Source organism: Myotis nattereri (genome assembly GCF_964212035.1).
Source record: "Myotis nattereri genome assembly, chromosome: 9".
Classification (NCBI taxonomy): Eukaryota; Metazoa; Chordata; class Mammalia; order Chiroptera; family Vespertilionidae; genus Myotis; species Myotis nattereri.
Window position 1 is genome coordinate 36,136,949 of NC_138084.1, and position 26,344 is coordinate 36,163,292.

The following is a 26,344-nucleotide window of genomic DNA, read 5'->3' on the forward strand; positions in this document are numbered from 1 at the left end:
CCTCTCCTTCTGTGGGGCCTTCCCCAGGTCTGTCACTTCTGTCACCTCCAGGTTCCAAGGGGAGCTGCACCTGAAGAAACGGTGGCTTCTGACTCGGCCAAAGTGGGCAATGCGACTGGGGGAGAATATTGCTGTTCTGCTAATCTGAGGGCTCACCTGGGAGAACTAGCCATAGTAGGCGGATCGGCCTCCAAGGGTGCAGGAATATACTCACAAGCACCTTTGTAGCCAAAACCTGGAGCAGGTAGTGAAATTGCCATCAGCACTAGGTTAAATCCCTACGTAACCAGCATGCCATTGGACCACCTGCCAGTGAACTTCGGTTTAAATACTGCTTGAAGTTCAGAGTTATCAGTTGGGAAATGCTTTTCTGAGGTGGACTTTTGTCATTTGGGGATTAACTGATTCACCTCAGTTATGTGACATTGGAAAAAGCAGGCAATTTGAACCTCACCTTCAAGAGCTGCATGAGCTTCTGAATCTCAGGCTCTTCACCTTTCAAAGCCTCACCTCCCTTATTCTGGTTCCTGCCACAGCCTGTAACACCCGCCCTTAATTCTCCACCTGAGTCATCTCAGGTGTCCCGTCCATCAGGAAACTTGGCCTAGACTCCATCCTCCCTTTGCTCTCACAGCCTGTCCAACATTACCCCATTTTTCATACCATAGGGACAATGAACTTTCACCACTACATTTTTTAGGACAGAAAAGACTTCTTTTTTTAAATCTCTCCATTCTCAAAACCTAATACTTATTGAATATATTAATTATAGCTTTTACAAACTGTACTGAGCTAAATAAAAATTCTGCTTAGATTAACTTATTGAAAGTAAAACTCATAGTACCACCTTAGTTTACTTGCAACTCCAAAAAAAAAAAAAACCAAAAAAAAAATACCTCCACAAATCTACAAAGAATTACAAGTTTTGAATAAACATTTGACTTAGTTCAGGTTCTTCCAAATATCTGTCTAGTCCAGTGGTTGGCAAACTCATTAGTCAACAGAGCCAAATATCAACAGTACAACGATTGAAATTTCTTTTGAGAGCCAAATTTTTTAAACTTAAAGTATATAGGTAGGTACATTGTTATTCACTTAATTAGGGTACTCCTAAGCTGGCCTTTGCTAAAACGTCCTCAATCTGATTGAGGTACGTTGGCTGAGGTGGACCCCTTCCAACTCTCCCATCCACACTCGTCTTGTATACTTTTTTCGTCTATCTCCTTTCGTTCATCCTCTCTATATGTCCACCCCCCACTTCTTCTAACGCCACTTCTTCAAAATAGACTTGCCCAGGCCAAAAACTGACACCTGCGCATGGGACACGAAGTTTCAATTGCACTGTACGTGCGCGCCCGCACATGGTATTTTGTGGAAGAGTCACCCTCAAGGGGCCAAAGAGCCGCATGTGGCTCGCGAGCCGCCGTTTGCCGACGACTGGTCTAGTCTATGTATGCTAAATTTTCACAAATAAAAAAAAAAGGCACAAAGTTGCCCATAAAAGTTTGAAAAGAATTTTATTATGCAGCTTAGGTTTCTACTAACAAAAAAACATTTTCCACATCTTAACCTAACAAATTATATATAAGTTTGTGATTTTTATCTACATCACTACAGTATTACACTACTGAAGAAAACCTTCTTTTCATTTGTACTTTGGTGCAATTATACAGTAGGTACCTCTTCCTCCAGAAAATAAAAATATTCTTAATCTAAGATTAAAATGGAACAAAGACATTAATGCCAAGTTTCTTGCACCACTTGGTAAAAGATTGCAAAAGTCAAAACTGGATGCTGCTTAACACAAAGAGCATGAGACTGCCAGTTTCAGTCAAACCTTGTAGGAATGGTTTAGCATCGGGTTTATCTTTACTGCAGTTTTCACATATGATAGGTGGGACTGTACCATCATGAAGAATAGTCACATTCTTCACTTGCACAAGAGAGTCAAATATTGGGCTCGAGCACAGGAAATGTCGCTTGGGCTTAGCAATATACAAACGGATAAAAAATATTGCCTTAGGAAAAATTTCACAACTGTTTGACTAAACATTTGAAACACTTTTATCACAGCTTAATATATTAAAAAAGTTTCCTCCAGAGATGCTTATTTATGAAATAAAACCTAGTCGCTATCATCTGACCCATGTTCTGAGCCCCGATCCGAGGCCTCATTGTTGGATCCCTCTGGTTCTGACTCGTTTCCGGAACCTCGGCCAGAACCCTCGTTATCAGATCCTCTCTCCGAATCTCGCTCTGACTCAGCACTCGGGGAAGCCGGCCGAGAGTCCACCTCCGAGCCGGGGCTCCTCCCAGACCGCAGAGACTCATTGTCCGACTGTTCCGACCCCGAGGGCCTCCTCTTCCTGGACGGCTGGTCGCTGTCCGAATCCTCATCCGACCGCTGTCTGCGGGGCCCTCGGGGACTGCCCGCCTCACTGCCAGACCTGTTCTGGTTCTCATCTGAATCGCTCTCGGAAGAGGCTCGGTCCTTCCGCGGCTCACCCTCGTCCGAGTCGCTGTTGCTGTTGCGGGGATGTCTGGCAAAAAGACAAACACTGGTCAGACACCAGGATTCTGGCCAACCAAGAACTTGACAAGTAGAGAAGGTGCTTTTAACACATAAGGGCATTTAATGTTCTATTTCTTAACTTGAACGGTGTTTATACAGATGTTCATTTGTGATATGTTTTGGGTACTTTTTAATAAATGTGATATATTTCATAATAAAAAAGGATTAAAAAGGAAAAAAGAAGGCACTTTATAAGCAATATAAACACTGAAGAATGGCCCTCACTGGCTTTAAGCACCTTTCATTAGAACAAAGCATTACATTTCGTATATAAAATTATAGAAAAAGGATAGTTTATTTTTATAAGCAAATTCATAGCAGCCCAGGAAAAGCCCAGGATCTCACTTGGCTGTAGAAACTGGAGGTTAACCCTGGCCCCAGGCTGGATGACTGGGACATTTCCTGTCCTGTGACCACCTGCCTTCAGCACTGAGCAAAGTCACCTTTTCTCCCCCTGGATCTGCTACTGCACTGGTGCCCTCCAGCCAGACACCTACTCAAGCTGGGAAGCTGGGCTCCAGGAATTCTGCAGCTTGTGTACTCTACTTATCAGCTGTGAGGTTAGGGGAAGGGTGCTTGTGCCTCTGCTTGGAGTGGTGGCGGCACCAGGGACTCTGTTTCCTGGAGGCTCTGGAGGAAAGAATATTCCTTTAGCCACTCACCCCCCCAGAGGCTTGGAGAGGGGACATACTTCTCTGGCACATTCCTCAGTTATGGCTCCCATTGCAGATATCCCAAGAAAGGAATACTGAATCCTATAGGGTTCAGTCTAAGAAAGGTGAGGGAGGTGAATGTACTAGGTTCTTCCGAAACCTACATGCGTGCATGTTACGTAACTTGGGTCACGCTGACAGAATATGAAGAGTGACCAAGAGGACACTAAATATTCATTCTGTATAGACACCAAAGCCACTGGGCACCCTGGGATCCAATTCACTCCTTTTCATCTTGCCAAGCACGTCACAGTGGTTAGGACAAAGTCTAACTGATGTAAGTGGCCCCAATCAACCTGGCCTTGGCCTCAGGTGTAGGTTTGGCAGCAGCTCTCACACTGGATCTTCCTGGCTACGCATTTTAACAGTGCTTAATCCAAAACCACACACTTCATTGTTCTGATCACACATGCCTCTAACCAATGGGCCAGGGCAACACTGTGGGCAAGGGCAAAACAATGCCGTAGAGAAAAGCAGCCCGAATTTGTGTCAGCCAGTGTCTCTGTCAGAGAAAAGGGGAATTGCAAATCTTCACAGGTGACTCCTTTCAGATCCCTCCCCTACAAGGCCAGCCTCTCATCAGCACTCAGGCCCTCAATGTGCTAGCCTCTCATCTCTGCCTCAATCTCTAACCCACCAGGAGGATCTATTCTTTTTCTAACACTCAACTCAAACCACCTCTCACAAAAAATATCTCTTACAGCTTCCCAACTCCAGATTAGGTATTGTCCCTGGAAAACGATAAATGCAAACCTAACTGATAGCACTTAACCTACTAGAATGTGTTTTATTTATCTGTGATTCCCCGCTGCTTCTAAAGCATAAACTCCTTGGGGGCGGGGTCTACATCTTTTTCCTCTATATCCCAGTACTTAGCACACCATCTCCTACAATGTTGTTCAAATGTCTACTGAGTGAATAAATGATGTGATGACCATCAGAAGAACATGGTGTAGTAGAGTATCATGAGTCCTGGTCTTAAGATTCCAAATCGGGGAGTGGGGGGCACCTCAATCTTGAAGGGCAAGTTCAGGACAAGTAAAAGCAAATATTACTTCACTGGGAGCTGTGAGGTAAGGAGGAGTACTGCACAAGCTGTCTAGGATAAGCCCTCACCAAGTGGGTGGGGCTGAGTCACCTCAACATGGGAGGAAACGGTCAAGCAGTCCCTATCTCCACGTGACCAGGATCAGGCTCCTCCACTCAATGGTAGTACAGCAAAATTACACATTTAGGAGAATGGTGTGCAGGAAATTTCAGCTAATATCCATGAAGAAATAAGATTTCAAAATAGGTTTTCTTCTAGGGACAAACACATAGTGGAACAAAATGATGGGTTAGAAGAAGATGGGTGCAAAGGCTTCTTCCAACTATAAGATTCTAAGAAGTTGGAAGAGAAGACATTTTGGCAGTGACCATTCTATTTCTTTCCTTCCTTCCTTTCCTCCCTCCTTCCTTTCTTTTTTTGTCTTTTGTTTTTATTACTCAAACAAGCTTCATTTTTTTAACTTACCTTTTTGACTCTGTGCTTGTGCCTTCAACACTTTCACAATGATTTTCTGCTCAATACGAAAAACACGCCTGATCTTGTCACAGCACAATTTACACACAGGGGCCCACCCTAGGCTCTACTGACATGTTTTTTTCATTTTAGAAAACCTCATTACAACTTTAGGTCTCACACACTAACTCCACAAAGAGTGCTTAGGCACACACCCCATATGGATATTGGCACTTTCCCACCCTTTTTGGTGTAAAGGTAAACAACTCTATTACCAGGGATTCAGGCCAGACTAGTTTTGTTAGAGGCTGTATTGCAGGACAGCCTATAGTGGTATGTCAAACGCTGGACCATTCTGAATGCTTATAGAGACCGTCCCTGGAAGAGCTCAGTTATCTTTCATTGGAAGAATATGCCTACCCTTCATCAGCAATCTTCAGTTTATCCTCATCCGAAGAATCATCACTTGATGATATTATGGCTTTGGATTTTATTTTTCCCTTCATTGAAGGAGGCAGGCGTTCTGGCTTGGGCTAAAGAAAGATCAAACATAACAGATCAGTCAAGACTCTCACGTCAGGACATTTTGTTCAGTTGGGTTTGTACTATAATGATACATTCAAACAGCAACCAGTAAGTTTCAAAATCAAGAGTCAGTGCTTGAAGAAACTGCAGGGAAAGAATGTATTTTAGTGCACTAAACCTCTTATGGAGAACCACAGTATTATAAACTCACCGCCTTCTTCTTCTCTGCTCTTGGTGGGCGGCGCTTTTTCGGTTTGGGGCCATTTTCTGTTTCTTCATCATCAGATCCTTCTTCTCCCTTTGTAGGTCTTAAGTAGTGAACACCAAGAAAAAGTCTGTCAAGATTCATGCATGCCTATAAAGTCACTTGCCATCAAAACATTCACGTTCGCCAGTTAAGTCACTCTTGGGCCCTCTTATTATCTAAAATAAGTCTGAACCTGGCATTTGGTGGTGACAGAGGATGTGAGACAAGACCCAGGTTCCAGACTTCAACATCTCCCTGTCCTTTCTTCCTTCCTAACTACTCATTCTAGGCCAGCTGATGTCCCATTGCAGCTTCAATCCTATGGGTCTGTGTGAATGAATTAATCAGATTCTTTCCCAAATGTAGTCATCCAAGGGTTGGGAAGAAGAGGCCAGGGGAGAGGAACGGGACCCTTTAGAGCAGTGGTTCTCAACCTGTGGGTCGCAACCCCTTTGGCGGTTGAACGACCCTTTCACAGGGATCACCCAAGACCATCCTGAATATCAGATATTTACATTACGATTCATAACAGTAGCAACATTACAGTTATGAAGTAGCAATGAAAATAATTTTATGGTTGGTCACAACATGAGGAACTGTATTTAAAGGGCCAGAAGGTTGAGAACCACTGCTTTAGAGGCACCTCCAGGTGAGAGATGGGCAGGGCACCACTTATCTCAAAGTGGATGGCACTGGGCCGATTAAAAGAGCTTTTTTTCACATGAATTCACTTTTTAAAATACCCATCAAAACCATGAAGTGGGCATCACTATTACTATTTTACAGGGAGGAAAGTAAGGCACAGTGACTACACAGGGACAGGCAGTACGGACACACAAGGTTTTCTCATTCTAAATTGCACACATCCTCCAATAAATATTACAACTTTAAAGGTAAAAGAAAAGCAATTAGTTCTAACTTGTGGCTCTCAGAAGGGAAGCTGTGACGATGTGAGGTGATTCCAGTACTCAAGGGACTTTGGTGATCTCTTGAAGGATTAAAAGGAAGTGGGATATGAAGAGGCGCTACTACCTGGAAGATCAAGTGATTTCCAGGTGTTTGCAAATTCTATACATAAGATTGATTCAGAAAATGAGAGGTCTTTTGCCACCTTCATAAGGTTATTTATAACTCATTGATAATACCTTCTCCTCTTTTTCTTCTTTCTCTCTCCACCCTCCTCTTCTTCGCCTTCTTGCTCACTACCACTGCCCTTTCTTCTCTTCTTCTTTTTGGATACTGGTAGGTCTTCATCGGTGTCATCATTGACAAATTCATCAAACTCTCCCTTCTTAGAACGCTGAAATGCAAATAAGACTATAATCAGCTCTTTCCTGGACGATGGAATGTGGCTGGAATTCTAAGGTATAGAAAGAGGCCATAGCCTCTCAGTCATGTGACAAATGAAGGATTTTGTACTGAATCACATGGAAGAGGTGCCTGGTGAGGCCCATATTTTAAAGACTTCTAATTAGGATAAATGCCTCAAATGGCAAAAATTGTCAACGACTTAGGTAGGTCACTACAAGGTAGAATGTACTCAGCTAACACCGGAATGCATTTCTAAGTAAAAGCACTCTGTCTGGGAAGACTGTCTATAGCTGAGGACTAAGTACAGAGGGAATGCAATCATTTTTATCTTCGTTTCTGGAAGTCAAGGCAGGGACTGGGGCCAGCAGTGTTAGGGGGAGGCACATCTTACCCGTCCACCACCACTGCCTCTTTTCTTTTCTTTTGCTGCTTCAGTCTCTCCAGTAAACATAAGGATGTTTTTGGTCTTCTCAACATACTGGGCCCGCTGTTCTAAAAGTTTCTTTTGCTCTTCCTTCTCTCTCAGACGTTTCTCTTCCTGTGAGAAAAAAAGAAAAAACCTCATCAAAATGTTCTTACGGTGAAATAAATCATAGCTACCCTCAAAAGGACTTCTTTTTTACCATAAGAAGTATATGTGTGCACATAATTCTTTAATTCTAGTATAAGTCACAATAAATACCTGTTCTTTAAGAAGTTTCTGCCGTAACAGTTCTTTTTCTTGCTCTTGTTTGGCCCGCAACTCCCTCTCTTCTTCGTCTTGTTTGCGTGCCCGGGCCACATGGTATTGGGCCTGGCTCAGTAAGTCAGAGCACTGCCTAGAACATTTCAGAGTTAGAGAAACATGAGTGCAGCCAGTGTACTTTTTGTTCAAAAACTCAAAGCATCTGTTTTCCTTACACAAATTAAGAAGTCTGAAGCATGATCATTAGCTCTTATCTATGGGAAGTGTTAATAAGCAAAATTAACTTCATTTTCCATAAACCTATACTATCAACTATGTTAAGTTTCCAAATTTTAAACATCTGCCCAAAAGGTCTTCAATACTATCTTCACGTGACTCAAAGAATCAGGAATCATATCTCGATTCTGGTGACACAGCTGATGTAGTTTCACAGCCAATGTAAGCACTAAACAAATGTTGCCACATTCCCTGAAAGAACCCCCAGAAGAAAGCCTTGGTCCAGGCTGGGGGTCCCAGAGAGGAGTGTGAAAGACTGACCCCTGGCAGAGCAGGACCCTGCTCACTGCATCACTCTCCCAGCCCCCCTCGCCATCACCACTTCTCCCAAAGTCACCATTTACAAACAGTAGTTACCTGGCTTCTGTGGCAGCAAGGGCCAAATCAAATCTCATTTTATCTCCCACTTTACTCAAGTAACTGAAGTATCTAAACAAAATGAGAAAATAAAACTTAAAATAATTTTAATAAAATAGGCCCTTTAGATTTTTTATCTGTTGTACAACAATAGTCTGAGCAAAGATTTATACATCAACTGACTTATATGCACGTATTTAATACATGAAGGGCTAGCATCTCAATAGGAAAATTATATATGCAACCCACTTAAAAAAAGGACTCTCATCAATATACCAATTTGTTCAATAAAAAACCAAGTTCATTAAGAAAAGCCAAATTATACTTAATGTTATCAGTAAACTAACAAATAACCAAAAGTCAGTTCAAGCAATGAGTATTTACTAAACACTAAATTTGCTAAAAATGTCAGCATGGAGGTTAGGATTCTGAGACCACGAAAACACAATCTAACAAGCAAAAGAAGAAATGCTTAAACAAGGATTCAAAAAAGGTTGGACAAAACCTGAAAAGATGTCAGGTTTTAATTTTACCATACACTGAATTACAAATAAGTACTATCAAGTTACACACATTTTAAGCTTAATAAACATATTCATTATTTAAGAGGGAAGGCCTTAATCTTAACTCAATGAAAATTAATATCCCATGAAAAGACACACTGGCATAACGAAACCAACGTAAGTGGAATCTAAAAGTTTCAGTGTGTAAAATGAGGGGTCGTATCACTGTCAGGTTAATGAAAAATCTAAAAATGAAAAGCTTGCAAAGCTAGCTAGTCAGCCAGTTCCGGGGATCTGGCTCTGTGATCCAAATCTGGCAGGATCCCAGCTACAGTTTGGCACCACCTGGTGGCAGCTATCTGCTTTGGTTTAAAAATCGCTGGAATTATTTGAATGGATTCCCTTTTTCTAAGAGATTCCCGAGAGAAGTGATTTTCAGCACCTTTTGAGACACATAGGTCTAAAGAAATAAAGCATTTCAAAGGTTGTTTCTGCAAACTCTTTACCTGTGTGCAAGCTCCAGTTCTTTCACAGCATTAAGCACTTCCTTTAGATTACTCTTCTCGTCTTTCAGGACAGAGGTAGCTAACCTTTGTAGGACCAAGGCCACATTAAACATAAGAACTGTATCACTGGGTGCCACATGTCTAGCCTATAAGTAAAAAACAAAGTAAATATTTCACATAATCTAATGACACAAAAAAGGATTTTAGTCAAATAGTGTCAGGTATGTGAACATGCATAAAACAGAATAAAATGTATATGAATTATTTTTACCTTCAGCAAAGTCTGTTTGCATTCCTGCAACTTGCCACACTTGAAGAGGGCCCGGGCCAAATAGAGCACAACTTCAGTGTTCTGGTGCTTATAGAACTTTCTGAGGCAGTTTTCATACTACAATAAAAGAGGAAGTTAAAACTCAACAAGGATTAAATTATACTGTTATTTTGTAGTAACATTTCAAACAGTCTTAAAGCTATATAAAAACGTATTTAATCCTTTGAATAGTTAATTTCAAAGAATCTGAGAATGATTTTTGACTTTCACCAGGATACATTTTTACAACATAAAAAATCTGATCAAAAGAAAAACTATTAGAAATAGCTTTTCCATTTGAAATTTGGACCAACATAGAAAGGATAAGCATATTGGAAGGCCGTTTTCCTCTTTAGCAATACTATTTAGAATCAGCTATTGACAACTTATTAGAAGTCATATACCTTGCTCCTTTGGGTTATACTCTCTACCACCTTTTTTTAGGATTGGCAGAACCTACTGGCAATGGGCATGAGAAGGCTCATATTTTTGGCTGTTAGCATTTTGGAAAACCAGTAATATAACAATACTGGTATTACTTTTGCCATGAGCATGTCACTTGTTGATCATGGAACACATCTTGTCATACATAAGATCTTTTTCATAGAAGATGGTTAGACAGTTTCCCCCGATTATCTCTAGAAATCAACTGGCATTTTAAAAGGCGACATTATCATTCTGCAGATCAGGAAGGTGCACCTCCAAAAACATAACTTCTGACACTATCATATGCAATCTGGCTTCTGTAAGTCCTTGCGACTAGTGCCGTTCTGATATTCTGAATACAGCAGTAATACCCACCCTTCTTAGACAGGCCACCAAAGACAGGCCTTCACATTACACAATTATAAATCTCTGAATTGACACAGTATCACAAGAGAGCATGCAACTCCATGATAGGGTCAGAATGGTTCAGGAAACATCTGCTCAACAATAGACACAAAATAAAAATATCTTGAAAGATAAGACGTTACCATCTGGACAGCACTGATATATTGCTTCTGTTCCACATAGATGTGTGCTAGGTTCAGCCACACATCACTGATATCTGCTGTTGCTTCTCTTACTTGGGCAAATACATCACGAGCTTCACGGAAATACCCTTTGTGGGCCAAAACAGCTCCTAAAGTTAGAAAAAGGTTCACAGTTCAGAATTTTCTATTTGTGGTGGGATAAACAAGTGAAAGTCCATTTTAAAACAACTAACTTCACTACACTTAGAAGAAAATTCTGATCTACAAACATTCCTCCAAAAGCACTCATTTCACAAATTATGGAGGTCCCAGTCTCATAATCACCTATTCCATTAGCCGCATACAGGTTCTTTGCATCATTTCTCAGTACTTGCTTGTAGATGGCCAGAGCACGATCTTGATGGCGCTTTTCCTATAAAAAACACCCAGATGATATACAAAAATTCAAACAAGAAGGAAACAAGTATCAGTTTTGTTTTAAAGAGACAAAAAGAAATTACTTTTTCTCTATCTCGGGTGGGCTGATGCAAAGTTTGGAGCCAGACGTTGCCCAGGGCCAGCATAGAGTACGTGTCACTCTGTGTAGCCGGTTGTTTTAATATCCTCTCAAATTTCTTCTGGCCTGGACCCCATTCTTGTTTCGCCAAATGAAGATTACCAATCAAAGACCAAGCATCTGGATGGTCCTGAGACACATATAAAAATAAGTGAAATCTGTAATTTGAATTCAGAGATCAATTATCTTTCCACACAGCTGATTACTGAAGAGGTTTATAAGCTACGTTTACAACAGTGTTTTCAAACTGAGAGTTGTTAAATCAATTTAGTGTGTAATTATCAGCAAAAGAAATGCAGTAGAATGGAATAATACAGTAAAGATATCAGTGTCATCCACATGGCAAGAGCACATAATGACTAACAGAACGTTCAGTTTGTATACGTGTGTGTACTAAGCTAGGATGAGAAACCTATTTCTTTCTGTGGGCCATATAAAAAAGTTAAGATAAATTCTATACTCTTTAATATCTTTAACAAGTAAATGGAAAAAACAACAACCAAAAAACAAACAAACACAGAGAGATGCCAAGATACTAGAAATATAATAGCCATTAAAAGGAAAAACTGATTTACTGGGGCAAAAAGATGAAATAATTATTTTTCAAACCTAAGTGTTAATATTACCAACCTGATTAATCTGAAGCGCTTCCTTAAACCAATCTGAAGCCTCATAAAAGTTTCCTTTATCTCGAGCCATGGCTCCCAGGCGCAGATAGCCTGAAAATAAACATTTAAAAGTTTTTGCTTAAAATATTAGCTATAAAGGTCATAATTTTAAAGGCATACACTTGAAACAATTGTGTTTTTTTTTTTTGGTTACACATTCATATGATGAACAGAAAAAGTCCCACAGGTAAAAAAATATCAAGCATCAATATAACTAATTAATAATCTAGCAAGTTAAAGCAACTCAGCCACTATCAAGTCTTACTGTTTGAAATCTCAGATTTACCTCTCCCACTCCATTTCCAATGTTAGCACCCTGTTCCAAGTCCTTATCTCAAGCTAAATCCTGTTAAATGCTTAGAGCTGTTCCGTATCCAATTTCTCTCTGATGCACAGCACTGTCAAGTTACTTTTCCTTACAAAGCTGCTCATCACCCAGCAAAACAGTGAAAGCAGGGACGACTAGGAGTTACTTGTTAGAAAACCTGTACTCTAACTGTGACTCTTTCACTTAAGTAATATTAATAAAGGTGCCACACAACCGTACGTTATTTTCTCTAGAAAACGTCATTTTCCTCAAGAAACCAACCATCGCTGACTACTGCCTATCAAATCAATCCAGATTCAGTCTGGCATTCCACTAAACTCTTATTGATTACTGCATCAATAATAGCATGTCAGAAGCCAAGTTAATAGCTCCTGATTTGACAAGTCAAAACACCATAGCTTTAGGTTCTTTTAAGGAAGTACTGTATGTAAATTATATTCAATTAAAAACTTTCCAAATTTTACAATGTTTAGGTTGTAAAAATTCAAGGAAGAACATTTTTAGTACTGATTATTTTAAGGAAAAACACTGCTCGTTCTCACTATTACAAACATTGCAAAAATTTTTCCAGGAAATGAAAAGCAGGACCAACATAAAGGTAAATCCATTACCAAGGAGTTGCTAAGTCTAATAAAGGTAGCTGACTCACTGCGATAGCCTTACCCATGAAATATGTACAACTGATTTTTAGTTGTGTCAGTTTCTAGAATAAATTTAAGAGAAGCTGCATTTTAAGGCCACAACTTTGCCTTAAAGAAAAGGGGACATTGTAACCTTCAAATTTTTTACTACTGGTTTTAAGAAAGATTTTTTATTTTCAGGCTAAATTTCTGTTGCCACTGTGGGAATTTTAATACATTAAAATGAGTTTAAAATTCTTACAATCAACATAGTTAGGATGTTCCCGTAAGATGTTCTTATACAGTTTTTCTGCTTCATGGAATTCACACATCGCCTCATACAGCCTGGCTAAATTGTAGGATGTTGTGACAGAAATGGCATTATAATAATGTTCATCATGCTCAGCTTCAGCCTTTGCACGATCCAGTGATGCCAAAAAATATTTCTATATAAAAAAAAGAATCTTTTGTTAAAAAACTTAGAGGATACAGCTAGAAAAGTATGCATTCAATTTGATAGCATAGAAGAAGGGAATATCTATTTTCTTACCTTTGCCTCCCCTAGATTTCCAAGTCTAAAATGGAGAGCACCCACATTATTTAGAATCTCTGGGGGGACATCGGCCTGTACTTTTTCCTGAAGGATCCGTGTTGCTGTTCCATAGGCTGAGAGGGCACCCTGTATTTTCAAAGTGAGCAGAATAAGATGTAAGTGAAAGTGAGTGAGACATACACTCTGCCAGGCTTACAAAAAGCACATCAGGTAGGAGATGAAAAGCATTGCTATAATACCTGGATATCAGTCTGTTCTAAGATTTGTGCCAGTTCAATCCAAGCTTCAACATCATCAGGATACTGCTCTGTGACCTTCTTCAAATGGCCCTGGGGAAAAAGAGTTTAAGCTAAAGCATTCCAACTACAAGCTGTCAAAGTAGAAAGTGGTGACTACTCTACAACTGTTCTTTCAATTGGAGCTAGCTCAGCTAACAAACTGCTTTCATCCTATCTCTACCAGCAATGACAAGAAATAAGGCATGAGTCTAGGGAGAAATAGATAACAGAAAATAGCTAAGATTTTAAAAACATGTACCTTGGCAATGTCTCGTTTTTCTTGATCTTCTGAGGCAGCATACAGAGAGCCAAGAATTTTCATAGTTTCGTAATTATTAGGATAAGCTTTCAAAACTTTCTCAAAGCACTGAGATGCATTTTCTTTGTCACCTCGATAAATATACATTTGTCCCAAACCAAAAAACGGCAGCACAAAAGAGGATGAGGCAAACTGTGTGGCTTGATAGTAGTACTGGAAAGCTTGGTCATAATCTTCCTAAAAAATGAAAGTAAAGCAGGACCAACAATATGTACAAAGTTTTTCAAAGACATGAAAAACTAGAAAAAGGATTTCATATTTAGAGAAGGCTGAAAATGATCTTACCTGAACATGGAATGATCTAGCCAGCTGGTAGCAACTTTCTGCTTGCATAGCCTCCACTTCTGTGTTATGGAATGCATGGAGGGCCAAGTGCTGGACTTTACTGTAATCCTGAACAATGAAGATCCGAAACCAACAGAGTGAATTCAATCTCTATCACTCTCAACTTTAAAAGACTTCTTTTAAAATGTTAACCGAACTAACAGCACTGTATACAGATCACTAATCATTTTTCTCATTTCCCTTGCTGATAAATTTAGGGGAAATGGGAACTAACATTTACCCGGTATTTAACATTTGCCCATTATATCTATTACTTTCTTAATCCCTACAACAATCCTTTGCAGTAATCAGCCCTATATTTGTGATGAGAAAAATCTAAGAGAGGTTAAGTCCCTTATTAACAGCGATGGGAGCAGTTACAATTTATTGAGAACTACTACGTGCCAAACACTATGCTAGGGATACTTACATTAGTTCCAAATTTAGTCAAAATCCTGCCAAGAGTGTCATTATTACCATTTTACTGATGGGGAAGTGAAGGCTTAAAGAGATAAATAAAGCGTGTTGTCAAAAGTGGAAAAACTAGACTCTGAATTCAGGTGTTTGTTTGTTTAAAATATATTTTTATTGATTTTAGAGAGGAAGGGAGAGGGAGAGAGATAGAAACATCAATGATGAGAGAGTATCATTGATCAGCTGCCTCCTGCATGCCCCACACTGGGGACCAAGCCCAGGACTGGGCGAACTAGCGAGCTCCTGGTTCGTGGGTCGATGAGCAACCACTGAACCACACCGGTTGGGCTGAATTCAGGTGTTTTTAACTCCAGGGAAATGTTGTATCACCCGAGAATAGCAACTGACAGACTGAATTCAGCTCCATTTGAATGCATGGATCATGACCTTCACGAAAGACCTGATTTTTCACTTGGATTACCGAAATCATACAGGTTCCAAGAGTATAATTCTACAGTCATCACTTGTATATTACATTGCATGTTTATCACCTAATGTCAAATCTCCTTCTGTCACCATATATTTGACCCCCTTTACCCTTTATTATCCCCTCCCTGCCCTTTCCCTTTGGACACCACCATACTGTTGTTTCTATGAGTTTAAAAAAATTATTTTTTAAAAGCATAGAACTTTAAGAAATTACTTCTCCTACCTTTTTGAAGAAAAAGTGATTTGCCAAGTGGTTCAACACCATAGGGTTGCTAGGATCGATGGTATAAGCTCTGGAAAGAAGCTGGACACCATTTTTGATGGAATCAGCCTGAAAGAAAAACAATGATGACAGGGCTGAGTGAAAACATTACTTAACTAGCACTTTCCAGTTTTCCTTATAGTCTGAAGAAATAAGGTTATATAAATCTAAGTTCCGATGTCAAAATATAGCTCTTGTTTTAGTTGACCTTCACCAGGGATAAAACACTTCAAGCAGTGAGTTAAACTGTAAAAATTTAGTTTTCTTATAATTAATTGCAGAAGCACCTCCACTGAAAGCCCTGTCTAGGCAATTATACAGGGAAGTATGATGGGAGCTTACTTCTCAATACAGGATAGAACTTTACAAAACCATTACAGAGGTATTTTATTATTTTCCATTTATAATGCTAGGAATTCACAGGGAAGGGTTCCAGCAGCTCAGGCTCCTTTCCACTGGTCCTCACAAAATGTTTCTCTGGGTGGAACAGGCTGACACTTCAACTGAACCCATGTACCTTTCTCTTTGGCTTCTTTTTCTGATCATTTTCCTTCACACATTTCAGGAAATTTTCTTGGCTAACTACGCACATTCATTCTCTTGGCAAGAATCTTGCCCTTAATTTGCTTGTTCATAGCAATGTCCACTGCATGCTGGTGACACTGCAGACTCTTCCAGTTTTGCCCTGGCAACATTTGTGGGGCGCTCCTTTTGGAAGAGTGCCCATTCCCTCGATGTCTACAATATCACCTTCTTACAGATTCGCATGTATGTGGCCAAAGGAATAACTCCATGTTTTCTAAAAGGCCTAGAGAACATACAGCGGGTGCCTCTCCTCTTTCCCTTTGTGTTAGTCATTTTGGTGACTTATTGGAAGACGGTGGTTCCAGCCGAAAGGCAGGGTAGAACTTCTCTAAGAGAAAGCCTTTTATCCTTTCCCTTTCCTCCTTCCTTATACAGATATAATAATGAGATCCCTGGAGATGTATCTTACAACTATGAGGTGAGACATGAGGAGGAAAGGCCACACGTAAGGGAGGACAGAAAGATATAAAACCCTGGGTTTGATGATAATGAGGTGCCAAATCCAAGTATAGCTGGTTTAGTACACAATGAAAAGCCTTATGTTTTTTTTTTTGTGTGTGTGTGTTTTTAAGCCTTATGTTTAAGTCACTTGTGTGTGCCTTTTGTTTGTTACATGCAGTTGAAAGTACTCCAAACTGATAGACAGTCTATAATCTCATAACTGAGATTCTGAAATCCAAAGCCTCTAAAAAAGTTTCTTTATTACTTTGGAGCAAGCTCATTTGGTGGCAGACTTTACCTGAAGTGTGAGGCTATCCTATTGGTGTGAACAGCCACTCCTTTTGCCATAGAAATATAAGTTTACATTTGGGCTTGAGTCCTAATAACCGGGTTTTCTATATTATGCAGTGCAGGTACCACCTTACATTTCTATAACCTGAAATCTTGATTTCTAAAACACTCTGGCCTCAGGAGTTTTAGATAAGGGACTGCAGGCCTGACTATCAGCCAGGATTTTTCCACTCACATACCTCTTTATTGTTGAGCTCTAGAACAGCCAGTCCAACCAATGCTCCCACACATTTGGAATTAAGTTCCAGGGCTCTGCTGAATGCAAGACGAGCTTTCTCCAGTTTGTTAAGTTTCACAAAGCAATGGCCCATTCCTAAACGAACTTCCGCTAAAAAAATAAAGTCATTCAATCTGTCAAGCTAGAGCATTTTAGGGTTTAAATTTTAAAAATGCTTAAACATTCTCTATTTATGAGTTGCAAAAAAAAACCAAAAACCAAACAAACCCCCAAAATTAACCTCAGTATAACTACACTGTTAAATTTTGTGGTATATTACAAACTTTATTTCACTGAAGGTTAGATCATACTACTCTCATTAAGACCTTAAATATTGTGACTGACTACATGACAAACTATCTCTCCGTTCACAGCTATGCTTATACACACTGCCTGTTTTCAAGGCCATGCCAAAACACAACCATGTTCCTAACTAAAGAACCTCTCCACTGGTCACAAGATCCTAACCTTCACATCTACGTAAGGATATTTTTCCTGTATCATCCAATTTTCCTTCTCTACTAGATCATTCTTATCTACATTCTCCCATCTTAAAAAAAAATCTTCTTGATTCCATTTCCCTGTTCTTTTGTCAACCCATTCCTATTCTTCCCTTAACAGCAAAACTTGAGATCTAAAATAATGAGATTTTAGAAATAAAAGTAGTATAGGGAAAAAAGATTATAATATCACCTACTACTCAGTTTTTGAATCAAACATAATATGTTTGTAAAAGTCTCAATTCTGTCATTTCAACAAACCTACAGTATCTTTTCAAAACTAACTTTATAAGCAACTGCCAAATCCTTAATATTTTAGGTTGGATCAAACACAGCTTAGACTTAAAATAAGGTTTTTCTCTTACCTGGACATCCTGGGTTAGTACGCAATGCTTTCTTATAGTAAGCAAGAGCTCCCCTGTAATCCTTCTTGTTAAAGGAAATGCAAGCTTTACCTGTAATGATTGTTAAAAAATAAATATGCACTAATTAAAGAACACAAGTCTCACATTCTCTACACTCACCTAAATCAAATACACCTCAGTAAGAAATACTTGAGAACAGTGAAAGTGATTTCATATCAAAACTTGTTTTTCATAAGGGTATATTAATTTATGCCTATAAATAAAACAGTCCTGTCTTTATATTGAATGTTAACAATAATTAAAATAGCTTAGAGTTGTCCAAACAGAGATTGTTTATTGACTCTTTAGAAGTGGATAACAAAATTGTTCTAACTGGTATATATTTTAGTTCTGTAACTTCAACAGAAACAATGATCTATTACAGATAGTTCTATTTTTAATAAGGTAAAGCTCTTCTACTTTGGTGTCTACCCCATTACTAAGGAGCTATTATGAAGAGATATATTTCAGGTATATGCTAAAAGATAGATTTGTAAGATGTTTGCCGAAAATGACTTACCAAGGAGGGCTGGAATATTATTTGGAGACTGGTTGAGTACAAAATGAAACTGTGCATCAGCCTGATCCATTTTGTCACCTTCAAGTAGGCAGAAGCAGGCTCTTCCCAATAAATGGTTCTGAAAAAGCAATGCATCATGTTTGATTTCTCTTTACCAGGACTAACCACAATTTAACATGAATGTGTAACACTAAGATGAAAACCATGTAGAAAGGAAGTGCAGCATCACCCAAATTCCTCTATCACCGTAAGGTGTTTAAACTAGTAATGAGCAATTCTTAATAACAAACTGAGAAATTATTCTGAAATGCAACAAGTCTCCTGTGCTAGGAACAATGACATAAAGAAAAGTTCAAACTTTTAAAATTATGCTTGAAATTCACCTGGAGATGCTGGAATTATTGACTAAACATGTGGATAAGTTTTGTATGCTAAATTACTTCACAGTACAAGGACCAAAGAAATTCCAATTTTAACAAGGGAAAAAAAACCACACAAATAAAATAAAAAACAAAAATCAAGGAACCCCTCTTAATTTTGACTATTTATATTATCCATGATATTTTAAGAAAAATTCTCTCAAAAAAATCTATTGCCTATCATACACATTTTTTCATGTAATATTTTTTCCTTTCATAAATTCAAAGAAATAAGACTTATTTTACCTGATCATACATAATAATTTTATCAGCCATTGTATACAACAGGGTTGCCTGTGTGATGAGATCTTTCTTATTGTCCTTATTCTTTTCCTTCCGAGCCTGTTGTACATAGTAGGCTGCCAATGTATCCAAGCAAGTCATCTGGTCTTTTTCATGGTCTCTATAGTCCAAATTGCCATCTATACGTGCTGCTTCCAGCAACTTTACAAACTCTTCTGTTTTTCCTTGCTTGTAGTATTCCAGCTATGAGGTAAAGAATCAAATCAGAATTACTAACGCATGTGTCCATACAAAAAGCTGCACACAAATCTTTATAGCAGTTTTATTTGTAATAGTCAAAAACTGAAAACAACCCAGCTGTTGATCAACAGGTGAAGGAGAAACAAGCTGTGGTTCATATGCACAATGGCTACTGTTCCGCAGTAAAAAGGAAGAATTGTTGACACATACCATAATGTAAATAAATCTAAAAATAATTATTTTGAAAGAAACCAGACAAAAAGGAATACATATTATATGATTCCATTTATATAAAACTCTAGAAAACGCAAACTAATCTTTAGCAACAAAAAGCAGATCAGGTATTACTTGGGCGCTGTAGGGGGCAGGGGAGAGTTAGGAGGAAAGTTTTAGGGGGTGGGGGGCGATGGATATATATTCATTATCTCCATTGTGGTGATGATTTCACAAGTGTTTATATATGATAAAACTTCTCAAATGGTACCCAAGAAATATATGCAGTTTATTACAGGTGAATTATATCTACTAAAGCTATCAAAATTATAACTTACTACAGATGTTTCCAATTTACTTCTTACCTAGCAATAGTTGATTTCAAACTAAATCAGAGCCCAAGAGAGAAAGCAATAATGAGAGATATATAGAACTCCAAACAGAAAACTTGGGTTCTGGCTCTACAGATCTACCAAAAATTATCTATGACTTGGGGCTTGTTGAGTAACTTCTCTAGGCATGTTTGGTTAATTTATAATAAAAGGAATATCAATCATTCATTAACTAATTACTATGGGCCACATAGTATGCCAGCAGCTTCATATACGATTAGATATAATGTATATTCACCACCCTTAAAGTGAATGCTAACATCCCCATATTTTAGATGAGGAAACAGGCTCAGAGGTAGATTACTTGTCTAGGATCACAGCTAGTTAGCAGCCATGTTGGAATTTGAACATAGGACTCTAAAATCCCAAAGCCCACACTCTTTTCTAAGTAATAAGTTATAGCCCACAATGTTTCACCAATTTATTTTACCACAGCTGCCATGCTAACTCTTCAATACTCCAATTTTTGTATAAGTGCTGTTAAAGGAAACATTTGTACTAAAAAAACTGAAATTACTTTCTGGTTTTAAAAAATGTGTGGCAAGTATTAATGGCTTGTTCTGCATAGGCTAGAAAACTTAGCACGTCAAGCACTGCTTGTCACTGAAAGCACTTCTCAGTACATCCACACGTAGGAAACTCTAAGAGTTAGGCTTGAGCACTGGGCACAAGCCCAAATCCAGACCTACTTCTCTGACCCTCAAAACAACTGTATTAGGAGACTATGTGTCTTTCCATAAAAGTGGCCTGTGGCACACTGGCTTAGGAATAATGATTATAGTGTTTATTACGATAATCATTTACTATAACGTTCCCACAAAAAAGGAAACATCATTATGCAGCTGGTGCTGCCGGGGTGGAGGGTGGTAGAATTTTAGGATCTCTGAGGTGATTTTCCTGAGAATTTCCAGTAGTACTGATGACCAAACAGGATAAAAACCTTAAGCCCAAGATAAGCTTCATCCATAAGGGCTTTTGTGAGTTAGTATGGGAACTAATCACCTTCTAGAGTATTTTATGGGAAATGTTTTATTTTATGGGAAATAATGGTAAGTAGCAATGTTTACATCCTGACACCTTGTCTTTTCTCAGCTTATCCTTAAACATTCAGCCAGTCTTCACTGAGCAATCACTGAATAATCAAATACTTAATATAGAGTACTATTTAACTTAAATGAATTTTGCCTTTACCAATATATACTTTTTTGTTCCATAAATGGTAATACAGTTAATTTCTATACACATGGTACAATGAAGCTATTTATGCACCCAAGCTGGCTATTACTGTATCTGAAAACAGTTTTCCCAGCCAACATATAAAAAAATATTTGTTTCATGAATACTGACCGCCAAAGCAATCCATATGTGCAGTTGTGTGTGTTCCTGCTTCAAAATACTGATAACTTCATCTCCCTCCGGTAACTGATCGAAGTCAAGTTCAATGACCTAAAACACAAAACGCAGGTTTTTAACCTTTCTTTTTTTTTTTTTTACATTCACATTTCTTTGCTGCTTTTCTTGAATATACATCAATACGGATATATGCAGGGTTTCTGCTCACTGTCCGGAGGGCTGAGCAGGTGTACTAGCACATATCGGGAAATGTTTAAGGAGCAAACAAGTGGGTTGGTTCTACGGTAACATTAAAGAAAATGCACAGAGAAGCAAACAAGTCCTGTGAGTTGCCTTCCAGTCACGACAACTATAAAATACTACAAAAGCTTTGCTTACTCAAAAACTACAAAACAAAACCCTGCTTAACACAGAACTGCAGGCAAAGTGCAGACAAGCATCCCAGAGGCTCTGATGCCACAGGTCTGGCCATCCCAGGGGCAATGCCAGGTTGAGAGCCACTGGACACACCTGTGCCACAGGAAGGCGCACCTGAATGTGGGCACCACCACTGTAGTAGGAAAACGTCCAGGAATTAGAGAGCGGTGGTGGCTACACAGCGTTGTGAATATTACTAAAAAACACTGGATTTTACGGTAAGTGGGTTATATTTCAACGAACAAAATAAGAGGATGAGGTACCCAGTAAGAGAACATCAATGCTGAAAGCCACACTCGGACCGGCCGCAGGCCCGGGGACTGAGGCGTCGGGAAGGGAAGGGGGTGAATTCTATCGGAACACAGCACCCGCCATATGTCGGGGTCTCTATTTCGTGCACCGGGACAGACTCGAGTTTCTAAGGGAGAAAGGACGACACCCCACCTGTTCCCGGGGAAAGACGCTTGGTCTGAGCCGCCGAGACCACGGTGACATCACCCACCTCTGTGCTCTGTGGGCACTCTCGCCCCCTGCGCCCGTGGATTAGGAAAATAGCAGAGTACCGTCCAAGGAGCCGGCCGGAGGGGAACTTTCAAGAGCTCCTTCTCCGGTGGCCCCGGCTGCAGGTCCGCACTGCCCCCGGCTGGGAGGGCGCCGGCGCTGGGGACGGGGGCGCGCCGAGCTGCGGCCGGGGTTTCCGACCCGCGGTCCCGGCGGAGTGGGTGCTCTCGCTTTGGGAACGAAGCGGAGAGAGAGGGGGAGAGGGGAACGGGCGAGTTCACCGCCCCAACCCTCCCCACACTCCACACTCACCTCGTCAGTGTCCCGGAGGGGAATCTCGATGGAGCCCCGCGACATGATGAGACCGAAGGGCGAGCGGGCGCCCGGCCCCGCCGCTCCGTAGCCGCTGCGCCTGGCGTCTGCCGCGTCCGGAGGTCGACAGTCCTCCGGGGTCTGGTCGTCCCCACCGCCGCGCCGCGGCGCCGCCGGAGCTCCGGTTTCTCCTTCCCGTCGGCCGCTTCAACAACGAGCAGCCGACTGTATCCGGCCACTTCCGGCAGCCCCGCCCCCTGCCCCGGAAGCACTCCCGGCAGGCGGGCCTATTGGATTGGACTACACTGGCCAGCAGCTTCTGAATCTGAGTGACCCACGGCCGCTGGCCAGAGTATACACGCCGAGGGCGGCGCCGCCCGCCCCGCCCCGCCCAGAGGAGCGACCAATGAGGTGCCGGTTCGGGGCCTGCCCCTGACTGACGTGTGACCTCCAGGCACTGGCCTCTGTGGAGTGGGCGTGGCCAACCTTATTTTCCTCAGCTATAATGAACAAGTCACCTTTGTGATCATTTTAATATAGACGTTACATGGATTCTGTAATCATTGTGATAGTTCATGTATTTTTTTGTGATTTTTTTTTTTTTTTTGGTTCTTTGAAGCGCATCTTCTACTTATATAAAAACTATGGCCCTGACTGGTTTGCTCAGTGGATAGAGCGTCGGCCTGCGGACTGAAGGGTCCCAGGTTCGATTCCAGTCAAGGGCATGTACCTTGGTTGCAGGCACATCCCCAGTAGGGGGTGTGCAGGAGGCAGCTGATTGATATTTCTCTCGCATCGATGTTTCTAACTCTCTATCCCTCTCCCTTCCTCTCTGTAAAAAATCAATAGAATAAAAAAAACAACAAAAAAAACACTATAGGTGGTGTTCATCATGCCCAGAAGAACCTCTGGGACCAAGTGATGGAAGTTAGTCCTGCAGGGGTTGTCTTGGCAACCACTGCACCTTCCCCCAACCTGTTTTCCGGAGCTGTTTCCTGTAAGGGCGGAGTTTGAGGCAGGAACCCAGCCTCGGAGCCAGGAGGCATATCTTTCTAAAGTGTGCCTCACACCAGCATGGCCAGGGGTGAACCTGAGTGGGGGTGGCTGAAAGGCTTAGAAAAGACAGATAAGAGAATGAAAGCCGGGTCTCCATGGGACACTGCTTCTCTGAGAGACCACGCCCACGCCCACAGCCATGCCTTTATTTTATAGCAGATGCTACGAGGCAAAGTAAGGGCATGACCAAGATGTTTACAACATTCTTCTGGGTTTCAATCCTACTCAACTACATGCACCTGAACTCTATCAAGCCTACATCGCTCAGGCATGTGAGGCCACATGTTTGGACCATAGGTTCAAGCTTACAGCAATAGCTGTTGGTTATAATTGTGCTGGGAGGGCCCTGCCCTCCAAGCTGGGACTTGCATGTGGCAATGAGAGGACTGTGCCCTCTCATCAGTCCAAGGCTTGAACCTGTCCGAAACACTATAGCAGCTCCCCACAATAAAGTTTTAATTCTGTTTCTTTGTTACTAATATTGTGGCCCCACCCCATAACAAAGAAACAATTTCCAAAGGATGAGGCCCAAGAATCAGGATTTAAAAAAGATTCCCAGGTGATTCTCACGTGCAGCCAAGGTTGAGAACCACTGCAATAGATAATATTAAACATATATCTAAAGGTGCAATTCTTTGTCCAAAAAAATGAGCATGTACAAAATTAAATGAAGAAAATTTGGATATACTTGATGGAGATTTTCACACATATTTGAGTGATGATTCTATTGATTCCACAGATGATGCTGAAAAGGAAAATTTTCCCATTGAATTTCTTAATAGTATTACTCCTTTGCGAATGCTGTGTCATAAATTAAAATTGAAAGTGGGTGCAATCATCATGGTATTGAGAAATCTAAATAGTAAATGGGGTCTTTGTAATGGTACCAGATTTATTATCAAAAGATTACGACCTAACATTATCAAAGCTGAAGTATTAACAGGATCTGCAGAGGGAGAGGCTGTTCTAATTCCAAGAATTAATTTGTCCCCATCTGACACTAGCCTCCCATTTAAATTGATTCAACGACTGTTTCCCATGATTCCAGCATTTGTGATGACTATTAATAAATCACAAGGACAGAGAAACGAAGATGGCGGCATAGGTAAACACCGAAAATTGCTGTCTCGCACAAACCACTTCAAAAATACAACTAAAAGACAAAACAGACATCATCCAGAAGCACAGGAAGGCTGGCCGAGTGGAAATTCTACAACTAGAAGGAAAGAGAAAAGCACACTGAGACTCAGAGGAGGTGTGGAAGTAAATTGCAGAGGTACAGAGGTGCACTCGGAAAAAGCTGGCAACTGAGGACACGGCTGTCTTTTTGAATCGGGAGGGAGTCACAAGTCCCCGACTGCTCTGAACTCCAGTTCAGGGTGAGTCTCTGGGGACTCAGACACATACAGGGAGAGACTGGACTGTCTGGCAGCGGGCAGAACTCGGAACTCAAGGGCGGCTTTCTCTGGGGGGTGCCTGCAGCGATTACTGGGACACTGAGACGTGGGACCCCTTAGGGCAGGGCTGAGGATCAGCCATAGCTGCTTGCTCCTCCCTGTTGATTCCCTGAGACCCCACCCAAGCTGTGCACAGAGGCTTTTGCATATGAATGCCCTGGCCCTTTGCAATCTGAAAATTACCTAACAAACTGCAGCTGGGCCAGACAGACCCAGAACTTCCAAGAGAAGGCCCAAGGCCCCACAGCAGCTTGCATTGTTTCACAGCTGGGCCTCATTTGGGCACCTCCAAACCCCAAACAAGGAAGGGGAATCTGCAGATCTCTTCTTAGCTCCTGCTGGGTAGCCTCAGGAAGAGGCTAAATTAGCACCTCCTTAGATCCAAGAGCCAGTGTACCCAGGTGTCAGAGTGGGACCATCCAATTACAACTCAAATCCATAAGGGACACACTCAGGGGGCAGACTCAGTAAGCACCAAAGCCCCACTGAAGCAAGTCTTGCCTCATAAGGGTGTCTTCAGTACAGAAGTTCTCCCACCGTAGACACAGCTGACTCTCACAGCCAATTGGCCTGGAGATCAATTCCTCCCAGTGATACGTACAACAATCAAGGCTTAACTACAACAAGACTGTGCACAAAGCCCACAAGGGGTGCACCAAGAGTGTCCACCTCAGGTAATTGGGGAGGCTGAGCCACTGGGCCCTATAGGACACGTAGCACACAGAGCCACTCTACCAACACAGGGAAGCATAAAAAATGCGGAGACAAAGAAACAGGTCACAAATGACAGAAATGGAGGAAAGAAAATGACTGGATATAGAGTTCAAAACCACACTTTTAAGGTTTTTCAAGAACTTTCTAGAAACCGCAGATAAACTTAGTAAGACCCTCATAAAGTCTGGTAAGACTGCCCATAAATGTAGTGAGACCCTCAAGAAATCTAGTGAAACCCTCAAGGTTATGATAAAGGACCAACTAGAAATTAAGCATACACTGACTGAAATAAAGGATATTATGCAGAGTTCCAACAGCAGACTAGAGGATCCCAAGAATCAAGTCAACGATTTGAAATACGAAGAAGCAAAAAACACCCACCAGAAAATGAAAAAAGAATCCAAGAATACAAAGATAGCGTAAGGAGCCTCTGGGACAGCTTCAAGCATACCAACATCAGAATTATAGGGGTGCCAGAAGATGAGAGAGAGCAAGATATTGAAAACCTATTTGAAGAAATAATGACAGAAAACTTCCCCTACCTGGTGAAAGAAATAGACTTACAAGTCCAGGAAGCGCAGAGAACCCCAAACAAAAGGAATCCAAAGAGGACCACACCAAGACACATCATAATTAAAATGCCAAGAGCAAAAGACAAAGAGAGAATCTTAAAAGCAGCAAGGGAAAGAGGGAGTACCCATACGACTGATTTCTCAAC

General features: G+C 40.8%; 1 protein-coding gene and 1 pseudogene across 2 annotated transcripts; both read right to left on the bottom strand.

Moving 5' to 3' along the window:
- Positions 1–1,500: 1,500 nt before the first annotated feature.
- On the bottom strand, positions 1,501–22,663 carry CTR9 (CTR9 homolog, Paf1/RNA polymerase II complex component). The gene is made up of 25 exons (XM_081099432.1): positions 22,400–22,663; positions 21,164–21,262; positions 18,975–19,214; positions 18,310–18,427; positions 17,751–17,840; positions 16,848–16,996; positions 15,253–15,360; positions 14,088–14,195; positions 13,743–13,979; positions 13,445–13,534; positions 13,203–13,331; positions 12,915–13,098; positions 11,667–11,755; positions 10,981–11,166; positions 10,805–10,892; positions 10,481–10,629; positions 9,468–9,584; positions 9,197–9,342; positions 8,188–8,259; positions 7,552–7,687; positions 7,261–7,407; positions 6,704–6,858; positions 5,523–5,619; positions 5,207–5,319; positions 1,501–2,540 (listed from the first exon to the last, which is right to left on the bottom strand). Exons 1-25 carry the CDS (start codon positions 22,442–22,444, stop codon positions 2,126–2,128), a joined length of 3,507 nt encoding a protein of 1,168 aa, XP_080955558.1. The 5' UTR covers positions 22,445–22,663; the 3' UTR covers positions 1,501–2,125.
- Positions 4,296–5,140, bottom strand: LOC308524683 (large ribosomal subunit protein eL34-like; annotated as a pseudogene). Its single transcript has 2 exons — positions 4,799–5,140; positions 4,296–4,351 (listed from the first exon to the last, which is right to left on the bottom strand). The product of its transcript is annotated as a large ribosomal subunit protein eL34-like (transcript).
- Positions 22,664–26,344: the final 3,681 nt, after the last annotated feature.

Excerpts from the sequence above, each read along its gene's own strand:
- CTR9 (XM_081099432.1), bottom strand. The coding sequence starts at position 22,444 with ATGTCGCGGGGCTCCATCGAGATTCCCCTCCGGGACACTGACGAG. Across the intron at positions 10,630-10,804 it reads GTATGCGGCTAATGGAATAG|GAGCTGTTTTGGCCCACAAA; the intron begins GTGATTATGAGA and ends TTCTAACTTTAG. Across the intron at positions 5,320-5,522 it reads GAGCAGAGAAGAAGAAGGCG|CCCAAGCCAGAACGCCTGCC; the intron begins GTGAGTTTATAA and ends ATCTTTCTTTAG.